Source organism: Eubalaena glacialis, chromosome 17, assembly GCF_028564815.1.
Source record: "Eubalaena glacialis isolate mEubGla1 chromosome 17, mEubGla1.1.hap2.+ XY, whole genome shotgun sequence".
NCBI classification, from domain to species: Eukaryota; Metazoa; Chordata; class Mammalia; order Artiodactyla; family Balaenidae; genus Eubalaena; species Eubalaena glacialis.
This window is the reverse complement of record NC_083732.1, coordinates 25,686,940-25,706,194: the sequence shown is the minus strand read 5'-3', so window position 1 is coordinate 25,706,194 and position 19,255 is coordinate 25,686,940. Positions and strand designations below refer to the sequence as shown.

The following is a 19,255-nucleotide window of genomic DNA, read 5'->3' as shown; positions in this document are numbered from 1 at the left end:
CTATGCATATACGTATTGCTTCTTTTTTTTGAATTTTATTTTATTTATTTTTTTTTATACAGCAGGTTCTTATTAGTTACCCATTTTATACCTATTAGTGTATACATGTCAATTCCAATCTCCCAATTCATCCCACCACCACCACCACCCCCGCCACTTTACCCCCTTGATGTCCCTACATTTGTTCTCTACATCTGTGTCTATTTCTGCCCTGCAAACCAGTTCATCTGTACCATTTTTCTAGATTCTACATATATGCGTTAATATACGATATTTGTTTTTCTCTTTCTGACTTACTTCACTCTGCATGACAGTCTCTGGATCCATCCACATCTCTACAAATGACCCAATTTCGTTCCTTTTTATGGCTGAGTAATATTCCATTGTATATATGTACCACATCTTCTTTATCCATTCATCTGTCGATGGGCATTTAGGTTGCTTCCATGTCCTGGCTATTGTAAATAGTGCTGCAATGAACATTGAGGTGCATGTGTCTTTTTGAATTATGGTTTTCTCTGGGTATATGCCCAGTAGTGGGATTGCTGGGTCATATGGTAATTCTATTTTTAGATTTTTAAGGAACCTCCATACTGTTCTCCATAGTGTCTGTATCAGTTTACATTCCCACCAACAGTGCAGGAGGGTTCCCTTTTCTCCACACCCTCTCCAGCATTTGTTTTTTGTAGATTTTCTCATGATGCCCATTCTAACTGGTGTGAGGTGATACCTCATTGTAGTTTTGATTTGCATTTCTCTAATAATTAGTGATGTTGAGCAGCTTTTCATGTGCCTCTTGGCCATCTGTGTGTTTTCTTTGGAGAAATGTCTATTTAGGTCTTCTGCCCATTTTTTGATTGGGTTGTTTATTTTTTTAATATTGAGCTGCATGAGCTGTTTATGTATTTTGGAGATTAATCCTTTGTCAGTTGCTTCATTTGCAAATATTTTCTCCCATTCTGCAGGTTGTCTTTTCGTCTTGTTTATAGTTTCCTTGGCTGTGCAAAAGCTTCGAAGTTTCATTAGGTCCCATTTGTTTATTTTTGTTTTTATTTCCATTACTCTAGGAGGTGGATCAAAAAAGATCTTGCTGTGATTTATGTCCAAGAGTGTTCTTCCTATGTTTTCCTCTAAGAGTTTTATAGTGTCCAGTCTTATATTTAGGTCTCTAATCCATTTTGAGTTTCTTTTTGTGTATGGTGTTAGGGAGTGTTCTAATTTCATTCTTTTACATGTAGCTGTCCAGTTTTCCCAGCACCACTTTTTGAAGAGACTGTCTTTTCTCCATTGTATATCCTTGCCTCCTTTGTCATAGATTAGTTGACCATAGGTGCATGGGTTTATCTCTGAGCTTTCTATCCTGTTCCATTGATCTATATTTCTGTTTTTGTGCCAGTACCATATTGTCTTGATTACTGTAGCTTTGTAGTATAGTCTGAAGTCAGGGAGTCAGATTCCTCCAGCTCCGTTTTTTTCCCTCAAGACTGCTTTGGCTATTCGGGGTCTTTTGTGTCTCCATACAAATTTTAAGATTTTTTTGTTCTAGTTCTGTAAAAAATGCCATTGGTAATTGGATAGGGATTGCATTGAATCTGTAGATTGCTTTGGGTAGTATAGTCATTTTCACACTATTGATTCTTCCAATCCAAGAACATGGTGTATCTCTCCATCTGTTTGTATCATCTTTAATTTCTTTCAGCATTGTCTTATAATTTTCTGCATACACATCTTTTGTCTCCCTAGGTAGGTTTTTTTTTTTTTTTAACATCTTTATTGGGATATAATTGCTTTACAATGGTGTGTTAGTTTCTGCTTTATAACAAAGTGAATCAGTTATACATATACATATGTTCCCATATCTCTTCCCTCTTGCATCTCCCTCCCTCCCACCCTCCCTATCCCACCCCTCTAGGTGGTCACAAAGCAACGAGCTGATCTCCCTGTGCTATGCGATTGCTTCCCACTAGCTATCTATTTTACGTTTGGTAGTGTATATACGTCCATGCCACTCTCTCTTTGTCACAGCTTACCCTTCCCCCTCCGCATATCCTCAAGTCCATTCTCTAGTAGGTCTGTGTCTTTATTCCCGTCTTGCCACTAGGTTCTTCATGACTTTTTTTTTTTCCTTAGATTCCATATATATGTGTTAGCATACTGTATTTGTTTTTCTCTTTCTGACTTACTTCACTCTGTATGACAGACTCTAACTCCATGCACCTCGCTACAAATAACTCCATTTCGTTTCTTTTTATGCTGAGTAATATTCCATTGTATATATGTGCCACATCTTCTTTATCCATTCATCCGGTGATGGACACTTAGGTTGCTTCCATGTCCTGGCTATTGTAAGTAGAGCTGCAATGAACATTTTGGTACATGAGTCTTTTTGAATTATGGTTTTCTCAGGGTATATGCCCAGTAGTGGGATTGCTGGGTCGTATGGTAGTTCTATTTTTAGTTTTTTAAGGAACCTCCATACTGTTCTCCATAGTGGCTGTATCAGTTTACATTCCCACCAACAGTGCAAGAGTGTTCCCTTTTCTCCACACCCTCTCCAGCATTTATTGTTTCTGGATTTTTTGATGATGGCCGTTCTGACAAGTGTGAGATGATATCTCATTGTAGTTTTGATTTGCATTTCTCTAATGATTAATGATGTTGAGCATTCTTTCATGTGTTTGTTGGCAATCTGTATATCTTCTTTGGAGAAATGTCTGTTTAAGTCTTCTGCCCATCCCCCCTCACTTTCCTCTGATAAAGGAACTATAAGCCAGACCCCTTTTCTCATCTCCAGATTCACATCTACAGTTGCCTCCTTGACATCTCCTTCAGACAAACCTCAAACCTAGGATAGACTTCAATGCTTACTCTCTGACTTTTCCCCCAATATTCAGCATCATCCTCTACCTAAAACCCACGAGTCATGTGGACACATCCCTGCCTTTATACTTTAAACACTACTCGAATCTGCCTACTTTTCTCCATTCCTGCCATCGCCACCTAGTCTAGCAGTTTTCTCTCACTTTAATTACTCCTTTCCCATCACTCATCTTCCTCATCCACTCTTATTTCTATAGTCCATTGGAGCCACAGTGATCTTTTGTAATGCAGTTTAAGTCATCCTTTCTGGTCCCTGACCACCTGCGTGTCTTTCCAACTTCATGTTTTGTTATTCCTCCCTGCCCCCATTCTCTGCACATCAGCCATATTGGTCTTGTAATTTTTCAAAGTCGCGTGCTACTTTGTCCCTTAGGACCTTTCAATATGCTATTCCCTAGAAAGGCAACATTTCACACTACTACCCTTGCTCCCCCAGCCCCGGCCTAGATAACTCCTTCACGTTTCAACACAGACTTTTAGGTAACTGGCTGTCTGGACCAACCCCTCACCTACCACCACCACCAAAAACTAGGTCAGGTCTTCTCATAGTATCTTCTCTACTGGTTCTGAAAGTCAACTCCTAATGCCCTAAGACACCCATTGCATGTAATGAATTAACTTCTCATTACATACTTCTAGGATGCTACTAGCTATGTACCAGTCTTAAGAGAATGAGAAAATAGTCACTCACATCATTGTCAGCAGGGTTTAATCCTGTCATGGAATCCCAGCTGAGAAAGGCTGCTTGGTACTTTACTTTCACAGCATCTCAGTTTGTAACTATTTGTGTGATTATTTGATTGTGTTCTCCTACCAGGCTGTAAGGTGCATACATAGTAGTAGGTCATGTGGCTGGTTTACCCACCATTCAGTGTGCAGTGCTCAGCACAATTCAACACAGAGTCCATGCTCAATAAGTACTTGTTGAATGAATGGCAGAACTGTTGATATTTGCTGTTGTACTATTTATAAGAGAAAGAGACTGAAACAAATATGACAAAACTTAGCGACTGTGTGTTCCAGCCTAGGTGGTAGGAAGGTGGATGCTCCCTACTTTTCTATAATTTTTTACATCTCTCCAAAGAAAAAAGAAAAAAAAAGGTTAGTGTTAATTCAGATACACAAAACAGGAATAGAAACCAACAAAGTCTAAAATCATAGAGAAAGCCTTTGAAGAAAATATATTTTATACCATACCGTAAAAGAAGACTTTTACAGCTAAGAAGTCAAAACATCATATCCCCTTTCTCTTATTCCTTATTCAGTAAACCTTTATGTCTCTGTATTGCAAATATGGTAAATTAAAATCAAATTTATTCTATAAATGACTATACTCTTTTTATTTAATGAAATATTAAATAGTATGAACCACGTTGATGAACTCATCTTGTGATTTCTTGATTTTTTTAAACATTAAAAGTGTACCTTAGTTGAGATGTATTTTTTTTTTTAATTATTGATAATAGATCTGTGTCTGTATGGTAAACATTCAAGATCCTGTTTCTAAAACTGCAGTCCTTAGAACAGTGATAATGATCGTGTTCAATTTATAGATAGGTGTTTCAGGGAAAGAAAGATTTCTTGGTCAAATAAGTTGGGGAAAGGTTTCATTTGACATTCCTAGAATATTAAAGGTTCTAAAAAGTGTTGCATGAAAACCTCTATTGTGCCTCACATTTACTTGCTTACTTATTTTTTCATATATCTCAGACATTTAAGGAATACAAGTAAGATAACTTAAATACAACTCTAAATAAGGTTTGTATACCTTGTTTGTTCTAGGGTACTATATTTTTTGCGAGTGATGAATAGCATTTTTTATTTCACAATTTAAGCAGTTTCTTAATAAATTACTGTTTAAAACGTGACTTGGCAGAGGGAAAAGTTATTAATCTGTATCCTAAGCATTTGCCCTTTGTCATACTAAGAAGGGTAAAAAGGAAGCTGAGGATATACTTACTGAACTTAATTCATTTGAAGAAATTAAGCTTCTGTTTGAAGAAAATAATGGAGTTTATGAAGTCCTACTTGGCATGATACAGATTATAAAAGTAAAAGGAATTCAGAGAAGGGGAAGATCAGTCCTGTTTGCAGTGAATCAAGCAATACTGAAGTAGGGAGTGGGGTTTGAGAATCTTGAACAATAGATTAAGATTATGGGTGGGAGGACAAATAATTAGAGAATATCCAGAAAGTCTGAGGTTGTCAAACAGCCATTTATGAATTCTTATAAGGGAGGAAAGGATAAAGACAAAATCCCAATACTTCTTTATAAAAACATGAAACTACATATTTAAGAATCACTACTTAAAATATCAGTGAGTTTACATTACTTATTGGTATACCTGTTAGCATCCTGTTACAGTTGGAACAGCAGCATAGAAAATTACTATCTTTATATGGCCAAGTAATTATCTGATATTAATTCTTTATACAGTTCTTTCACTTTCCGTTTTGATTCCTTAGCACCTCGTGACACAGTTATTTGTTAACCTTCATGTTGGCTAAGAGCTTGCCAGTACACAACTGGCAGCTCTTAATATTACAACTTCTCTAACTATAACAAAACAGAAGTGAAGTAAGAACTGAAGGGATGTTAAGAATTGTTGGTTTAAATGTTTTAAGAGAATGTTATTTTCAGATGCATTTAGAGAATACAAAGTGAGAAAACAGATAATGTTAGTATTTTTATGATAAAGGATTTATTATTGGTTTTTGTTTGTTTGATAAATGTTTATTTAGGTCTTACTATATATAAGGTATTACAGCTACACAAAGGTGCATTAGATGCTAATCCTTTATTCAAGAAAACGGAATAGGAAGAAGACACACCCAAAAGAACTATAATGGATAGAGCTCCATCTCTTTCAGAAGAGGAAGAGAGGGAACTTTTGACTGGGAGAATTAGAGGAGGCTTCCTAGAGGGTGATATTTGAGCTGGATTTTAAAGAATGAATGCTATTTGAACCGACAAAGAGAAAGTAAAGAAGGACTTTCCAAATGAGAGGGAATATTGTATCAAAATGCAGAAGCAAGCAGGCAAAGTCCTGTACCCGAAACACCATGTAACTCAGCTTGTCAAGGTGAAGGATGTGTAAAGATGGATAGATGGGGAAGTTCTCATATTGCATAATCTGTTACAGTTAAAATTTAGCTATTTATTGTTTTATTCTGGTTTGTGCTACTTTGAAATAATTACATCATTTAATCAGCACACCAAATATCTTACTATTCTCTGTTTTCAGAATTACTACACATATATCCTGATTTACCACATTTTTCTTCTTAATTCTTTAAAATACAAGGGTTAAAATTACATATTTTTCCTTATATTACCATTCATCTATAAGGAGTTCCATGCCAAAATTCAGTATTTTAAATTCTACATCTGTTAAAAGAAAAAAAGTGCAGATAGATCTGGATTAACAGCAGTTCATGGTTTAAAAAATATATATTGTAGTATATAGTATCCAAACATTTACATGAGGAAACAATTGAAAGAAATAAGAATTTACCCTTTGAAAAAAAAAGTACTTGGAAGAACATGATAACCATCTTCATGTATTTGAAAGATTGTGATGGGGAAAAGAATTAATCAAATGATATTTAGCTTTAAAGCGGTGTTTCTCCAGCTATAGTGTGCATCTTGTTCAAATGCACGTCCTGAATTAGCAAGGTCTGGAGTGGAGAGTCTGCATTTCTAACAGGTTTCTAGGTGATGCTGTTGCTGCCGGCCTAGGGACCTCATTTTGAATAGCAAGACTAACGTGTAGAACTAGGAATAAGTGAACAATTAGAGGAAGCCCCCATCAGCTCAGATAAAAAAGAGCTACATGTCATTTCAAGCTGTCTGGTATAAAAATATTCTGCCTTTTGAGAAAGTGAGTTTACCTTAAGCATCAGTATTTGAAGAGACTAGGCTAGATAACTATCAGTGGTATTAAAGAGGGAATTATTTACATGGGATATATTGGATTAGATGACTTCTTAGGTCTCTTCTAGTTGTAAAATTCAATAAATCTATAATTTTTGAACAAGAATATGTAAAGAAACTTTTTTATACATTTTCACATCTTCTCACAGGAAATTTATTAATGTGTAAGTTGTTTTTATATGTGAAGATACTGTCAAGAGAGGTTGAGTTAGTCTTAGTATTTTTATAAAATGAAAGCATTCAGTTATATATGCAGTAGTTTATATAATGACAGCTCATGAGAATGAACACATTATTGCTAAGGTTGGTTGGATGATTTTTACCACAAAATATTAGTTTGGTGGACTTTCAGTCATGGACAGTTTTTTTAATGTAATAAAGCTAAATATTTTGTATTCAGATACACGTAAACTCTTAACTTATTAAATTAGGTCTCAAAGACCTTATGCAAAATTCAGTTTTCTGGGCTTAGTAGTGAAATAATTTTAGGCAATTACTTAACTGATTTTTTTAAACGTATGCATTTATTTTTTATATATTTATTTATTTATTTACTTTTGGCTTCGTTGCTGCGTGTGGGCTTTCTCCAGCTGCGGTGAGCAGAGGCTACTCTTCGTTGCGGTGCACGGGCTTCTCATTGCTGTGGCTTGTCTTGTTGTGGAGCACGGGCTCTAGGTGCCCCGACTTCAGTAGTTGTGGCTTGCAGGTCTAGAGCTCAGGCTCAGTAGTTGTGGTGCACGGGCTTAGTTGCTCCGTGGCATGTGGGATCTTCCTGGACCAGGTCTCGAACCCGTGTCCCCTGCATTGGCAGGCAGATTCTTAACCACTGCGCCACCAGGGAAGCCCTACTTAGCTGATTTTAATTAGTGTTTCCAATTAGAAAATGAAGTAATTGGACTAAATGTTCTCTAAAAATCTGCTTTCAGCTCTAAGTTTCTCATATGCTATTCCTTTCATTGTGCTTCTTTATAAATCTTGAAGGCATACCATCAGAAACAGCCAGATTCTAACCTTCTTTTAACTCTTAAGACTTTTGGTCTTACATGTTGCTGTCCTAAGCTTACTCCCTCGTCAAAGTAAGCATATCTATTAAAAACTAAATTCCATCCCAAATTTGAGAGTTGTGCTGTATTATTTATCTACAACAGTGGATAGAAATTTGTTCTGATGTTCTTAATAGTTTCATTTATTTTTTTAAGAGCAATTAGCATAGCTCTTACAAATAAATTCATTATTTTTTGAATACTTATTCTGTGCTATGCTAATTTATTCAGATTCTGTACAGCCCTGGAACTTGTCATCTACTTCTTGTTGAAGCAGACTGCTTGGTAAACAGAAAATACTAATAATACAGTGTAGTAAGTCCTATGAAAGGGATCTCTTCAAGGTGGAGTAGTAATGCATATAAGAGTACTGAACCAAGTAGAGTGTAGGGGAGGGGGATTTAGTCAGAGAAGATTCTATGAGGAGATAATAGATGAGCTAAGTCATGAATATGAAGTCTGAGTTAGCCAGCTGAAGGTGGGAAGGATGGGCCAGGATGATAGCAGCAAGCATGAAACAACATGATAGACATGAGGATGCACTATTGCTGAAGTGTCAAATAAGAAAGGCAGTAAAAGCTTGAATGTACACAGGTACTTTATGCCAATGCCAAGACCTTGGCTTTGTTCCCTCTTGTTAGAGGAGGCACAGATGGATTTTAAGCTGGGTTTGACATAAAACATTTGTTTTTGAAGTATTTTTTGTATTAGAAGGAGTAAAACTGAATGTAGGGACACAAGTGGACTAAAAGTAACTAGGTGAGAGATAATCAAGGTATAAACTAGGCTCACAGCCTCGCCTGCACATCCACCCCAGGAGGGTAAACGTGAGCCCTTCAGCTTCACACCCACCAACCCGTCTCCCTCACCATGACCCTCACTGTCACCAGCCTTGATCCCTGAGTCCCTATCCTCGGGGTTGTATTTAATGTCAAATTTTTGTTATTTTCTTTTTACTGGTAGAGAATACTGAAGAGAAATAGTAACTGATAAAACATTTCTATCTGAAATCCCTCAATTAATATTTTCATGCAGTGACTTTTTGTGCTTAATTTGGTTTTGACAGAAGTAGTATCTAGTATTTTTAGTACTTATTTTACATAGTTCTTTATTGACCTTTTAATGAATTGTAGGCATTAGTTTTAGCTTTTTTTTAATATAAATTTTGAGATAAAGAGCTCATTTAGCTATTAAATTACTGGTCTTTTAAAATCATGTCTACATACATTAATTTGTATTTTCTTACAAAGTTATCTTTGAGTGTGTGATGATATAATATTAACTTAATAATCACATTTAATCGTTTGACATATTTGGAGAGAAGCTAGGGATTATCCATACTGTTAGATTAGTTATTTTTGAAATTATGTCAAAAATACTTACCAATGTATACATTAATACATTGGTAAACATACAATACAAATACATACCCATGAAAGAAAAAAAGGAAGGTATATTATGAAATAAAAGGTGAAGATTCACTGGATGAAATAGTTTTTTAAGAAGTTTGAAAATTACAGTAAAACTCTTTTAAAGGAAACTTTTTCAAGAGACTCAAAGGAAGAGTTTAAGCTATAGGGCAAATTTGCTCTGATGAAAACAATGCTGAAGGGTACCATCTCTGGTTTCCTTATATATTCAGGCAAGTTAAGTCAACAACTGATCACAATTTTAAAATAGAGATTTCCCAACCACAGTAAGAAGTTACTCTACGTGATAAAGAGAACAGAAAGATAGTCTTTCCATACCTTTCAATTCCAGATTGTTGAATTTTCTCTTAGATGGGTTTCTCTCCTAATAATTCTGATGTTTTTCTTACCTTCATTATCATGGTCAAATGGAAACAAAAGTATTAAAGATCAAATACAGAAGAGAGATTAGGGGGTTGTATTGAACCTATCAGTGAACAAGTAAATAAATAATAAATTTTTTTTTAATTGACTTCTATTTAATCCATAGACCATTTAATAATATAGACTCTTTGGTACTTATTCTTTATTTGAATTTACTTGATTTGTTTATACATTATACATTGATAATATATAAGAAATCACTGAGCAGAGCCATGGCACACGTAGGCAGTCAAATATTTATCAAATCTAAATAAAGTTCTCTAGTCAGTGATTCTCAAGAAGGGGTAAAGGCTTCCTTTTCTAGGGGGGAGAAAAGGTACCCGAATTTTTGAGAAAGAAATTGTTTTCTCAAACACTACCATCTGCCAAGACATTCTTGTGTGTCCCTTTCCTTGGATGGGAAAAGAGCTTAAGAGTATTAACTTTCTTCCTCCATCAACTGAGTCCTATTGAAACAGAAGAAATGTATTGAACCCCTGAAAAAAGTGTTTTGTAAATCACAGTTGTAGTGCCAGTTTTAAATTTCATTCTTATGCTACAGATTAAACAAAGTAGGGCATGGAGTATAACCTTGGAACTGTAGTGAAAAAAAATTTAGAGAATCCATTGGATTTCATTTGAGTAGAACTCTAGTGAGCCATAAATCATAAAGATTTTTAGGGAAGGAGAATGAAATGGAATAACTACTCTAAAAAAACTTTCCTACAGCTAGGTACATTGTCAACATCACTGTGGATCTTGGGCTATAAACCAAAGGTATAAAAAGAATTTCTGCTATAAACCAAAGGTATAAAAAGAAATACATATATCCCTTTACCCCCTTTTTCTTTCCTAGCAGCAGCATTCCAATAATTAGAGTAATGGTGAACATAAAAATGTTACTAATGAATGAGGAAATCTGAGTATAAACTTATAAGAAATAATGTCACACATTAAGTTGTCATACACTGAAAGTATTAAAAAGACTCTTCCATAAACTTCTTAGCACTTTCCTTTTCATCCTTAAAGGCTGTTCTCTCAGCGTTTCATCCAAACTTTTGACCTGTCAATCCCAAGATCAGTTTATTTCTTGTGCCTCATTCTGCCTAATAGTTGGTTTTCCGATATAAATAGTGGGTGGATAGAAAGTATAATATCTAAACCAAAAGAACGTATGGTGGTCCTGTTCTTCTCTATACTATTAGACCAACTGCAGTATTCTAGAGACTTTGATTAAAGAAAGATACAGAGAAATTGAATGTGGTCAGAAAGAAGTGATCAGCAAGGGGAAAGAATCCAAATGAACCAAAACATAAGAGAAAAGAGTTTAAAGGAGAAAAAGACACATATTTATACTCAGAAGACAGATTTAAGGTCTAGCTCTACCACTTGCACTGATGACCTTGGGTGGGTCATTTTACCTCTCTGAACTTTATTATCACTTGTAAAATGGAGGTATAATGCCTATCCTCACCTCACATGATTGTTGTGGAAATTGAATAAAGTAGGATATGTGAAAGCCCTGTGTGTGTAGTGTACTTTGAAAATGTTAGAAATGGTAACCATGTGAGGTGATAGATATGTTAATTAGTTTGATTGTACTTCATATTTCATAATGTATGTATATATCGAGTCAAGTTATATACCTTAAATATATATAATTTTTAATTGTCAATTATATTTCAGTAAAACTGGAAAAAAATGTTGGCTCCATGAATGCAGAAGACCATATAGGCTTTAAGTACTCAGTAAATTTTGTTACATGAAAAAAGAAAAGGAAATGTCAGTGTGTTAGTATTGCTTGTTAGAGGTATAAGGTTAGAGTAAACATAACATTCTTGACATATTTTTAGGGTTATCATGTGAAAGAAGACTTAGACTTACCTGGAAGGGCCCCAGAAAGCCAAACTAAGACTCATGAATAGAATCTTCAGTGAGAAAAATCCAGCTCAGTGAAGAAACAATTTTCTAGTTGTCTGTGTTATTCAAACTTAGGATGGTTTATTTTAAGAGATGATTATAGTCCCTATTTCTGGAGGTGTTTAGACATATTCTTGGCTGAGCATATAAAAGCGATAATATAAGCAGCATACTATGGATAGTTCTACTAGATCACATTTACGATCCCTTCCATCTCTATTATTTCATGATTATGAATACTCAAGTTTTATCTCAGTTTCCCTGAGTGTATGTTTTTTTATTATCTATATTATCAAGATTTTATAATCCAGAAACTTGCTCCTCTTTTTTCTATTTTTGGGATCTTCTGGATTACTTTCTTAACACCACTTCTCTATATTCATTTTTTCCTTTGGAAAGATTTTACTAAAAATCCCATTTATCTCCTTATCACCACCCCCTTCATCATCATCCTTTAAGTCTCCACATTTTTGTTTTAACATACATATAGAGCTGTCTCTCAAGATTACGTTTTAGAAAGAGGAGTATTTTGTAACAAGGAAGTTCGGTTTTCTACCTTCTTAGCCTGTTTCTGATAATTGAAAAGTATAACAATATCATATTATTTCATTATTTTGAACTTTATGGTAATTCAGAAATGGGATGATCAGAATTATTTCTCTTGAATTCTCTAGGGAAAATATTTAAGTAAATTAATATAACAAACATGATTGCAAGAAAAATCTTTAACTTGTTTCATAGTAAATACTTTTTAGTTACTTTAGAATCATCTCCTGAAGAAGAAACAAATGAAGTATAAATTAGAAATTGTATTTCTTCATAAAAAGATAATGACTTTTTTAGACTAGTTCAAATTAATATTTCTTTGAAAATAATACTGTCTTTTCACCATTTACGTTGGTTTCCTGTACCATTTCTGATTTATGTTTTATGTCGTGTAGTTTATATGTAACATAAATTCACAATCTATTTATGTTCATAAGATCTTAGAAATAACCTAAAATCTTTGTATCTTCTATAGATTTTATATTTGTATTTTGTTACTTGTGTGAAAACACATACGCCATCTTGCTTATTTTCATTTATCAGCAGAACCAACTTGCTTAAAACACTATAGCTAGCTTCAGAGTAACTTTTGCTTTCTGCTATCTTGCTATCTTTTGTAAACTTATTTGTACCCCAGCTAATTTTTTTTTTCCTTTGAAAGCCTTGCAGTGAGAGAATTTCTTTGTCTGGATGATCCACCAGGTCCATTTGATAGCCTAGAAGAAAGCAGGGTAAGTGCTGTATTATATATCACATGAAAAAGAGGAACAAATAATACCATACAATAACTACATTGTTTCTTGAATGGAACAATAAACAGCAAAGTTATAATTTCGGACCATGGTAGTTTTGCACAGAAAGCTTTTAATGTTTGAGTCAAAGCTTTCTTTCATTGAAATACATGAACGTAATTCAGTGAAAAAATAAAAATTCATACATGTCCTATAGTCTATGAAGCCCTAAAATTAAATTCTACATTTATTCTCTTTATTTATACCGTTTCAGAAAAAAGAAAATTACTTGGAAATTTATTTTACATTTAAAAGTAACATTTGCATGCTGAGTTTTCTTCCATCTAAGTATCAAAGTAAAGAACCTACAGTTAAAATCAAATTTAAAAAACTAATTTTCAGAAGTAGAAGTCATTGTCCTGTTATCAATTCAGCTCAAGCTTAAGGCTACTCAAATTACGCTACTTGACGTGTTAAAGTAGCCTACTTCTTGAAGCAATTGGCTAGATTCACAAACAGATTTGGTAATAATAGATTAGCTAGGATTTATGCAAGTTTTTCTTCCAAATGTTTAATAGTGTTTAAATGGAACAGATTTAATTGGTAGATTTGTAATGTTTTCAGTTAAACTGAGTCAGTTCTTTGTGTTAGAGGAATGCCATAGCTTTTTTTTAAACAGCTTTATTGAAGTAAAATTTTCATTCATAAAATTTGCTATTTGCTATTTCATTGTAAATGTACAATTTAATAACTTACAGTAAATTTGTAGAGTGTGTCTCCATTACCATAATCCAGTTTTAGAAAATTCCATCACCTCAAAAAAAATTCTATGAGCCATTTTGCAGCCATTCCACACTCCCAGCCCCAGACAACTACTGATCTGCTCTCAGTCTCTGCAAATTTGTCTTTTCTGGATATTTCATATAAATAGAATCATACTGTGTGTGTGTATATATATGTGCATATAAGTGTATATGTGTGCCTATATATATATAATCTCATATATACAATATGCATAATATTGTATATGCATAATATATACAATATGCAATAGTATACAGTATATATAATCTTTGCATCTAGTTTCGTTCACTTAAAGTAATGTTTTTGAGCATCATCCATGTTATAGTCTCTCTCAGTATTTCATTACTTTTATTATTGAATGGTTTTCTGTTGTGCACATACACCACATTTTGTTTATCCAGTCACCAGCTGAGGGATATTTGGATTGTTTCCAGTTTTGTGTTATTACGAATAATGCTGCTATGAACAATTTCAGAGAAGGCTTTTTGTGGACATATGTTTTCATTTCTCTTGGGTTGATCCCTAAGAATAGAATGTTTGGTTATATGGTAAATTATGTTTAACTTTTTTAAGAGACTTACAAAGAGTTTTCCCAAGTGGCTATGCCATTTTACATTCCCACCAGTAGTGTATGAGAGTTCCAGTTTCTCCATGTCCTCACAAACATTTGATATTATCTGTCTGTTGGATTATGGCCATTCTTGTAGGTGTGAAATGGTATTTCATTATAGTTGTAATTTGTATACCCGTAATGATTTTTATGTTAATCGCTTTTTCATGTGCTTTTTTGCCATTTGTATGTTTTCTCTGATGAATTGTCTGTTTGAGCCTTTGGCTTATTTTTTTAGTTGGGTTGTTTGTCTTATTGAGTTGTAAGAATTCGTTATTTTGGATACAGGTCCTTTATCAAATATATGATTTGCAAATATTTTCTCATAGTCTGTATGTGTCTTTTTATCTTCTTAATGGTATCTTTTGAAGTGCTAATGTTTTTAATTATAATGAAGGTCATTTTATCACATCCTTTATGGCTTATGCTTTTGGTATTGTATCATAAGAACTCTTTGCCTAACACAGGGCCACCAGGATTTTCTCCTGTTTTTTTTTTTCTAGAAGTTTTATAGTTTTAACTCTTACATCCATACTGAGCTAATTTTGTATAAGGTGTGAAGTGAGGATCTTAAGTTTCTATAGATATTAAAATTTGTCGGTACCCTGTGTTGAATTGTATTGGCACCTTTATCAAAAGTCAAATGAACATGAAAGGAAGGGTTTGCTTCTGCACTCTTCTCTTTCACTGATCGCATTACCTAGCCTTATGCCAATACTGCACAGTAGAAATGAGTATAGAGTAGATGAGTATAGCGAGATGTTGATGAGACAGTGGGGGAGGAGGAGAAGGAGAAAGTGGAAAAGACTGGGTTACCTGGGTCATAGAAAGTAGCGAAATGCAGTGATCTAAGATGTTTGCCTGGTGGCTTTGATGATGAGGTGGTAGAGCAGATATTCCGTTGGGAGTGCATTTTGACTTACCATTAGTACATACAGTTGAAGGGGACCAATAGGCATATGAATGATATCTATGTACTCAGGAAAGGTCTGGGCTGGAGATGAACAGAAAAAACAATTGGAAGTCGATAGCAAATAGTATAGGTTATAGTTGAAGTGATAACAGTAATTGCCCAAGGATGAGATACAGAGCAAGAGAATATATAATCAAGAACAAAACTCTGATGAATGCCCACATGCAAAGAACAAGTAGAAATCTAAGAAGTAACTGTAAAGTTAGGGGAACCAGGAAGTTTCACAGAGGACAATAAAAGAGGATTCCATTAATTTTTTTTTTTTTTTTTACTTTTTAATTCAGTAGTGACATGCTATGAAGTTGAGAAAAACAGTACTTTGGATTTGGCAGTTAGAAGTCATTGTTAGCATTTGCCTGGGTATAATTAGTAGAGAAAAGAGAGTAAAACTAATGATTTTAGCCATGAATGGGGAGGCTAAATTTGGATTATAAAAACTTCTTTCCTGGAAATCTTTTTTATTTTGAAAAGAACAAGATGAGTTAGTAGCTAGAGAGACTCCTATCAAGGGAGTGGTGGATATGACTTTGTTTTTATGTGGAGAGATTTTTAGGGTTTGCTTAATCAACTTCAGTCAAATTGATTAAATAAACCTAAGGGCCAAAAGAGAGGGAAAGGTTGAAAATTTAAGAGAGAGTGTATGGGATAGGGCAGGCTTCCAAAGGAGATTGGGCTTAACTTGAAGAGGCACATATTCTTGAGGACAAGAACGGAATGCAAATGTAGTTAGGATTCTGGGAGAGTAACTTTTTTTTTCTGGTATAGGAATAAAGATCATCTGCTGGGCTTGGGCTCACCAGTAGTAACATATTGTAGGGGATTTTCCAGGGGTGAAGGTTTAACATAGTCACAAAGGAGACAGGGAATGATAGATAACTAGGAACAATTAAAAGAATTGATCAGCAACACTGAAAGCCTCATCAAGGTAAGTGACCCACATTTTTTTCATGACATCATTCATCATGGCAGTATGATTTTGTTTTTTGTTTTAATCTATTTCAGTAGTGTTTAGCTTCCTGGGTATAAAGGATAGAATGTCTTTGAGTGAATATAGTAAAAGGATAAGCAAGGGAAAATAATATTGAAGGCACTATGAAGGAAATCGTTATTATAGGATGTGTCTTCTGAGCTAATACAAATGGAATCAATAGCCACAGTTTTCTTTTTTTTATTTTTTTTTCTTTAAAGTATAATCATCTAGGACTGGGCAAAAACAGGCTAAGGAGAATAGAAGCTAAAACAGTGGTTATTAGTAATTTTTTTCCCAATTATACACTAGAGAGATATCACATATTCATTTCAGGCACCCTGGCTTACTACTTAATAATTCTCAAGAAAAGGGACTTATATTTATTTATAAGTTCCCCAGTAGGTACTAAGGTAGCAGCGACCTAAAAAGATGAGGGTGGAGAACAAATCATCTGGGTTGTATACACATTATTTTGGTTACCTATGTTCTTTGACTCTTCAGTTATGCCCTTGAGAAAGGTACTGCATAAGTAATTAATGTTATTCTCTTTCTGCATATGTTTTTTATTTGCTGTTTGTTTGTTTTTAAGGCTTTCTGTGAAACTTTAGAAGAGACAAACTACCGTTTTCAAAAAGAACTACTTGAAAAACAAAAAGAGTTGGAATCACTGAAGAAACTGCTCTGTGAGAAGCAACTTCTTATAGACACGCTAGAAAACAGAATCAGGTGTGTTGTGATGCTTGCATTTTCAGTCTAATTCAGCTCGATACTCTGGGCTAAATGCCCTTTGTAAGTTACAATTTAGGAAATTTATGACTCCAAAAGTCTTAGACTCATGGTGTACATCCTTGTAGATTGGGAAAATTGTCTGTTTGATTATTTATTTAGAAGCCTGAAAATTTGAAGGACGGGAAATATCAGGAAAATAAAGCTCTAGCTGTTCACCAAGACAAACATTATTTTAACCTGTTTAAATAGTATCTTTGTTTCTAGGCATTTACGCCAACTTTTCACTTATGAAAGTTCTAGTTTGCCTTCTTGTCAGCATATATCGAATTGATGTTAAAATCATTTTAAATTAATCATAAGTACTGATTTCGCTGTTGACACCCGGAGTCAACAGTTTATTAGGTATATGACTACACTTAGAACAGCTGAAGGCTACTAAAGCTACATGCATTCAGAACAATAAATATATACCTATTTTATTCATAGAAAATAACTTGTTGCTGTACTTTACCTTTAGGAACTTATGTTTAGAACCTGAAGAATCACTGCTCGTGTCAGGAACAGAAGGTGGACAGATCCTAAAGGTGGAGTCCTCTGCACTTGAGGTTGATCAAGATGTCTTAGATGAAGAATCTAGGTATATAATGTTTGTTTTATTATAGCCTAATCATCTGAATAATTGGAGAGAAACAGTCATAATACTCTGTAGAGTATGTTTTTATGAACTCAGTGTTATTGTATCATGAATCTGATGAGCAAACAGAGGAAGATTATAGATATTCTAGGCTGTCCCTAGAAATGAATCTTTGTCATCCAGCCTATAAATTTCATTATTTATTTTGAAGATATGTCTGAATTAACTGGGCTGTGACTCAGTTAATTCATTAATTTTGTAACCTTGACAAATTACTTTAATCTCTCTCAATGTCAGTCTTTTCCACGCAAAAAGTGGGACACTGTAATAGCAACCACCGTGTCTACCTAATAGGAATGATGAAAAGATGGTATATTTGAACACCCATAGAATTTTTATTACATATAAATCCAAGGTCACCATTAATACATTAGTGATAGTGGTTAAGCTATAATTATGAGAACAAATTTTCTGTTGGTTAAAGGTCATTACAAACTAGATTCGTATTGAAAAGTGGTAGTTCAGAGAACTGAAAGAGTTAAAAATATATCTCCAAAGGTGTTATCTGGCAATGACAACTTTAAAATATTAAATTTCTGATTGAATATTTAAATGTTCTTTTTCATTAAATATTTTTCCATTAAATATTTAAATATTCTTTACATGACTTTAAAAATTTTTAAGGTAATAGTGAAGTGAAATAGCGTGCATCCAGTCTCTTCATTGTGTTTCTCTTTTTTTTGCAGAGCTGATAATAAGCAATGCTCAAGTTTTAGTGAACCTGAAAATTCCATATCAGACATAGAAGTGGCAGAAGTGGCATATAATGTGGAAGACGACTAATGCATCTCAAGTGGTTCCTTCCATTTTTACGTTCCTGCAAATTTAGAATAGAGTAGCAGATATTTAAAAAAAAAAAGAGACTGAAGCATTTACAGAAAACAGCAAGATTGCACATGTATAAAGTTTACATAAAGAAAAATTTAAGTTATTGGTATAGGAAATATATTCACTGTTGCTTTACATTGTCTTTTAGCCAAACTTTGTATTTAACACACTAAAAAAAATCTAGAGTTCTGTCATCAAGGCCCACATCCTGAAATACTGTGCATAAATTATTTTGTTGTTTTGCCAGTATATTGCTCCAGACTAACGTGGGTGTGCACACTTTGTGTGTGTGTGTGTGTTTAAATCACCAGTTACATTAGTTAAGTGGACATAAATTGCATGTTGCTGTCTGTTGGTTATATACTTCCTTGTGTCTCAGACATGATATATTTTCATTAATGGTTTAAATAAATGGTAAAGATGAATTGAGTTTTAAATGTTGACATGTTTATCATCTCTAAATAAAAGTTGCTTATCTGGAATGTTACTATTTAAAAGAAGAAAACTTTCTAGTACCAAAGGAAAACTCTTTGAAAGAGCTGTAATAACATAGCTAAAGTGATAAAATAACCTTGATTTTAAAAGCAAATTCACTAATATCAAAATACTAAAATAAATGTTGTACCAGTGTATTATATGTTATACTTGTATATTTTCCACATAATCTTTATCTTAAATCTCTACCTATAGAATCAGTGGGTTTGCCTTTGTCAGAACACTACCTCTTTTTGCTAATCAAGGCATACCCTTTTGAAAATATA

General features: G+C 34.0%; 1 protein-coding gene across 1 annotated transcript in view; it reads left to right on the top strand.

The window, feature by feature from the left end:
* The window catches only part of SNX16 (sorting nexin 16), a 34,992-nt gene extending 16,369 nt beyond the window's left edge, over positions 1-18,623 (top strand). Inside the window, exons 6-9 of the mRNA XM_061171808.1 lie at positions 12,817-12,886; positions 16,833-16,969; positions 17,490-17,609; positions 18,353-18,623. Of these exons, the coding sequence (XP_061027791.1) occupies positions 12,817-12,886; positions 16,833-16,969; positions 17,490-17,609; positions 18,353-18,449 (424 nt within the window). The 3' untranslated portion in view covers positions 18,450-18,623. The remainder of the gene's footprint in view (positions 1-12,816; positions 12,887-16,832; positions 16,970-17,489; positions 17,610-18,352) is intronic.
* The last annotated feature ends 632 nt before the right edge of the window (positions 18,624-19,255 follow it).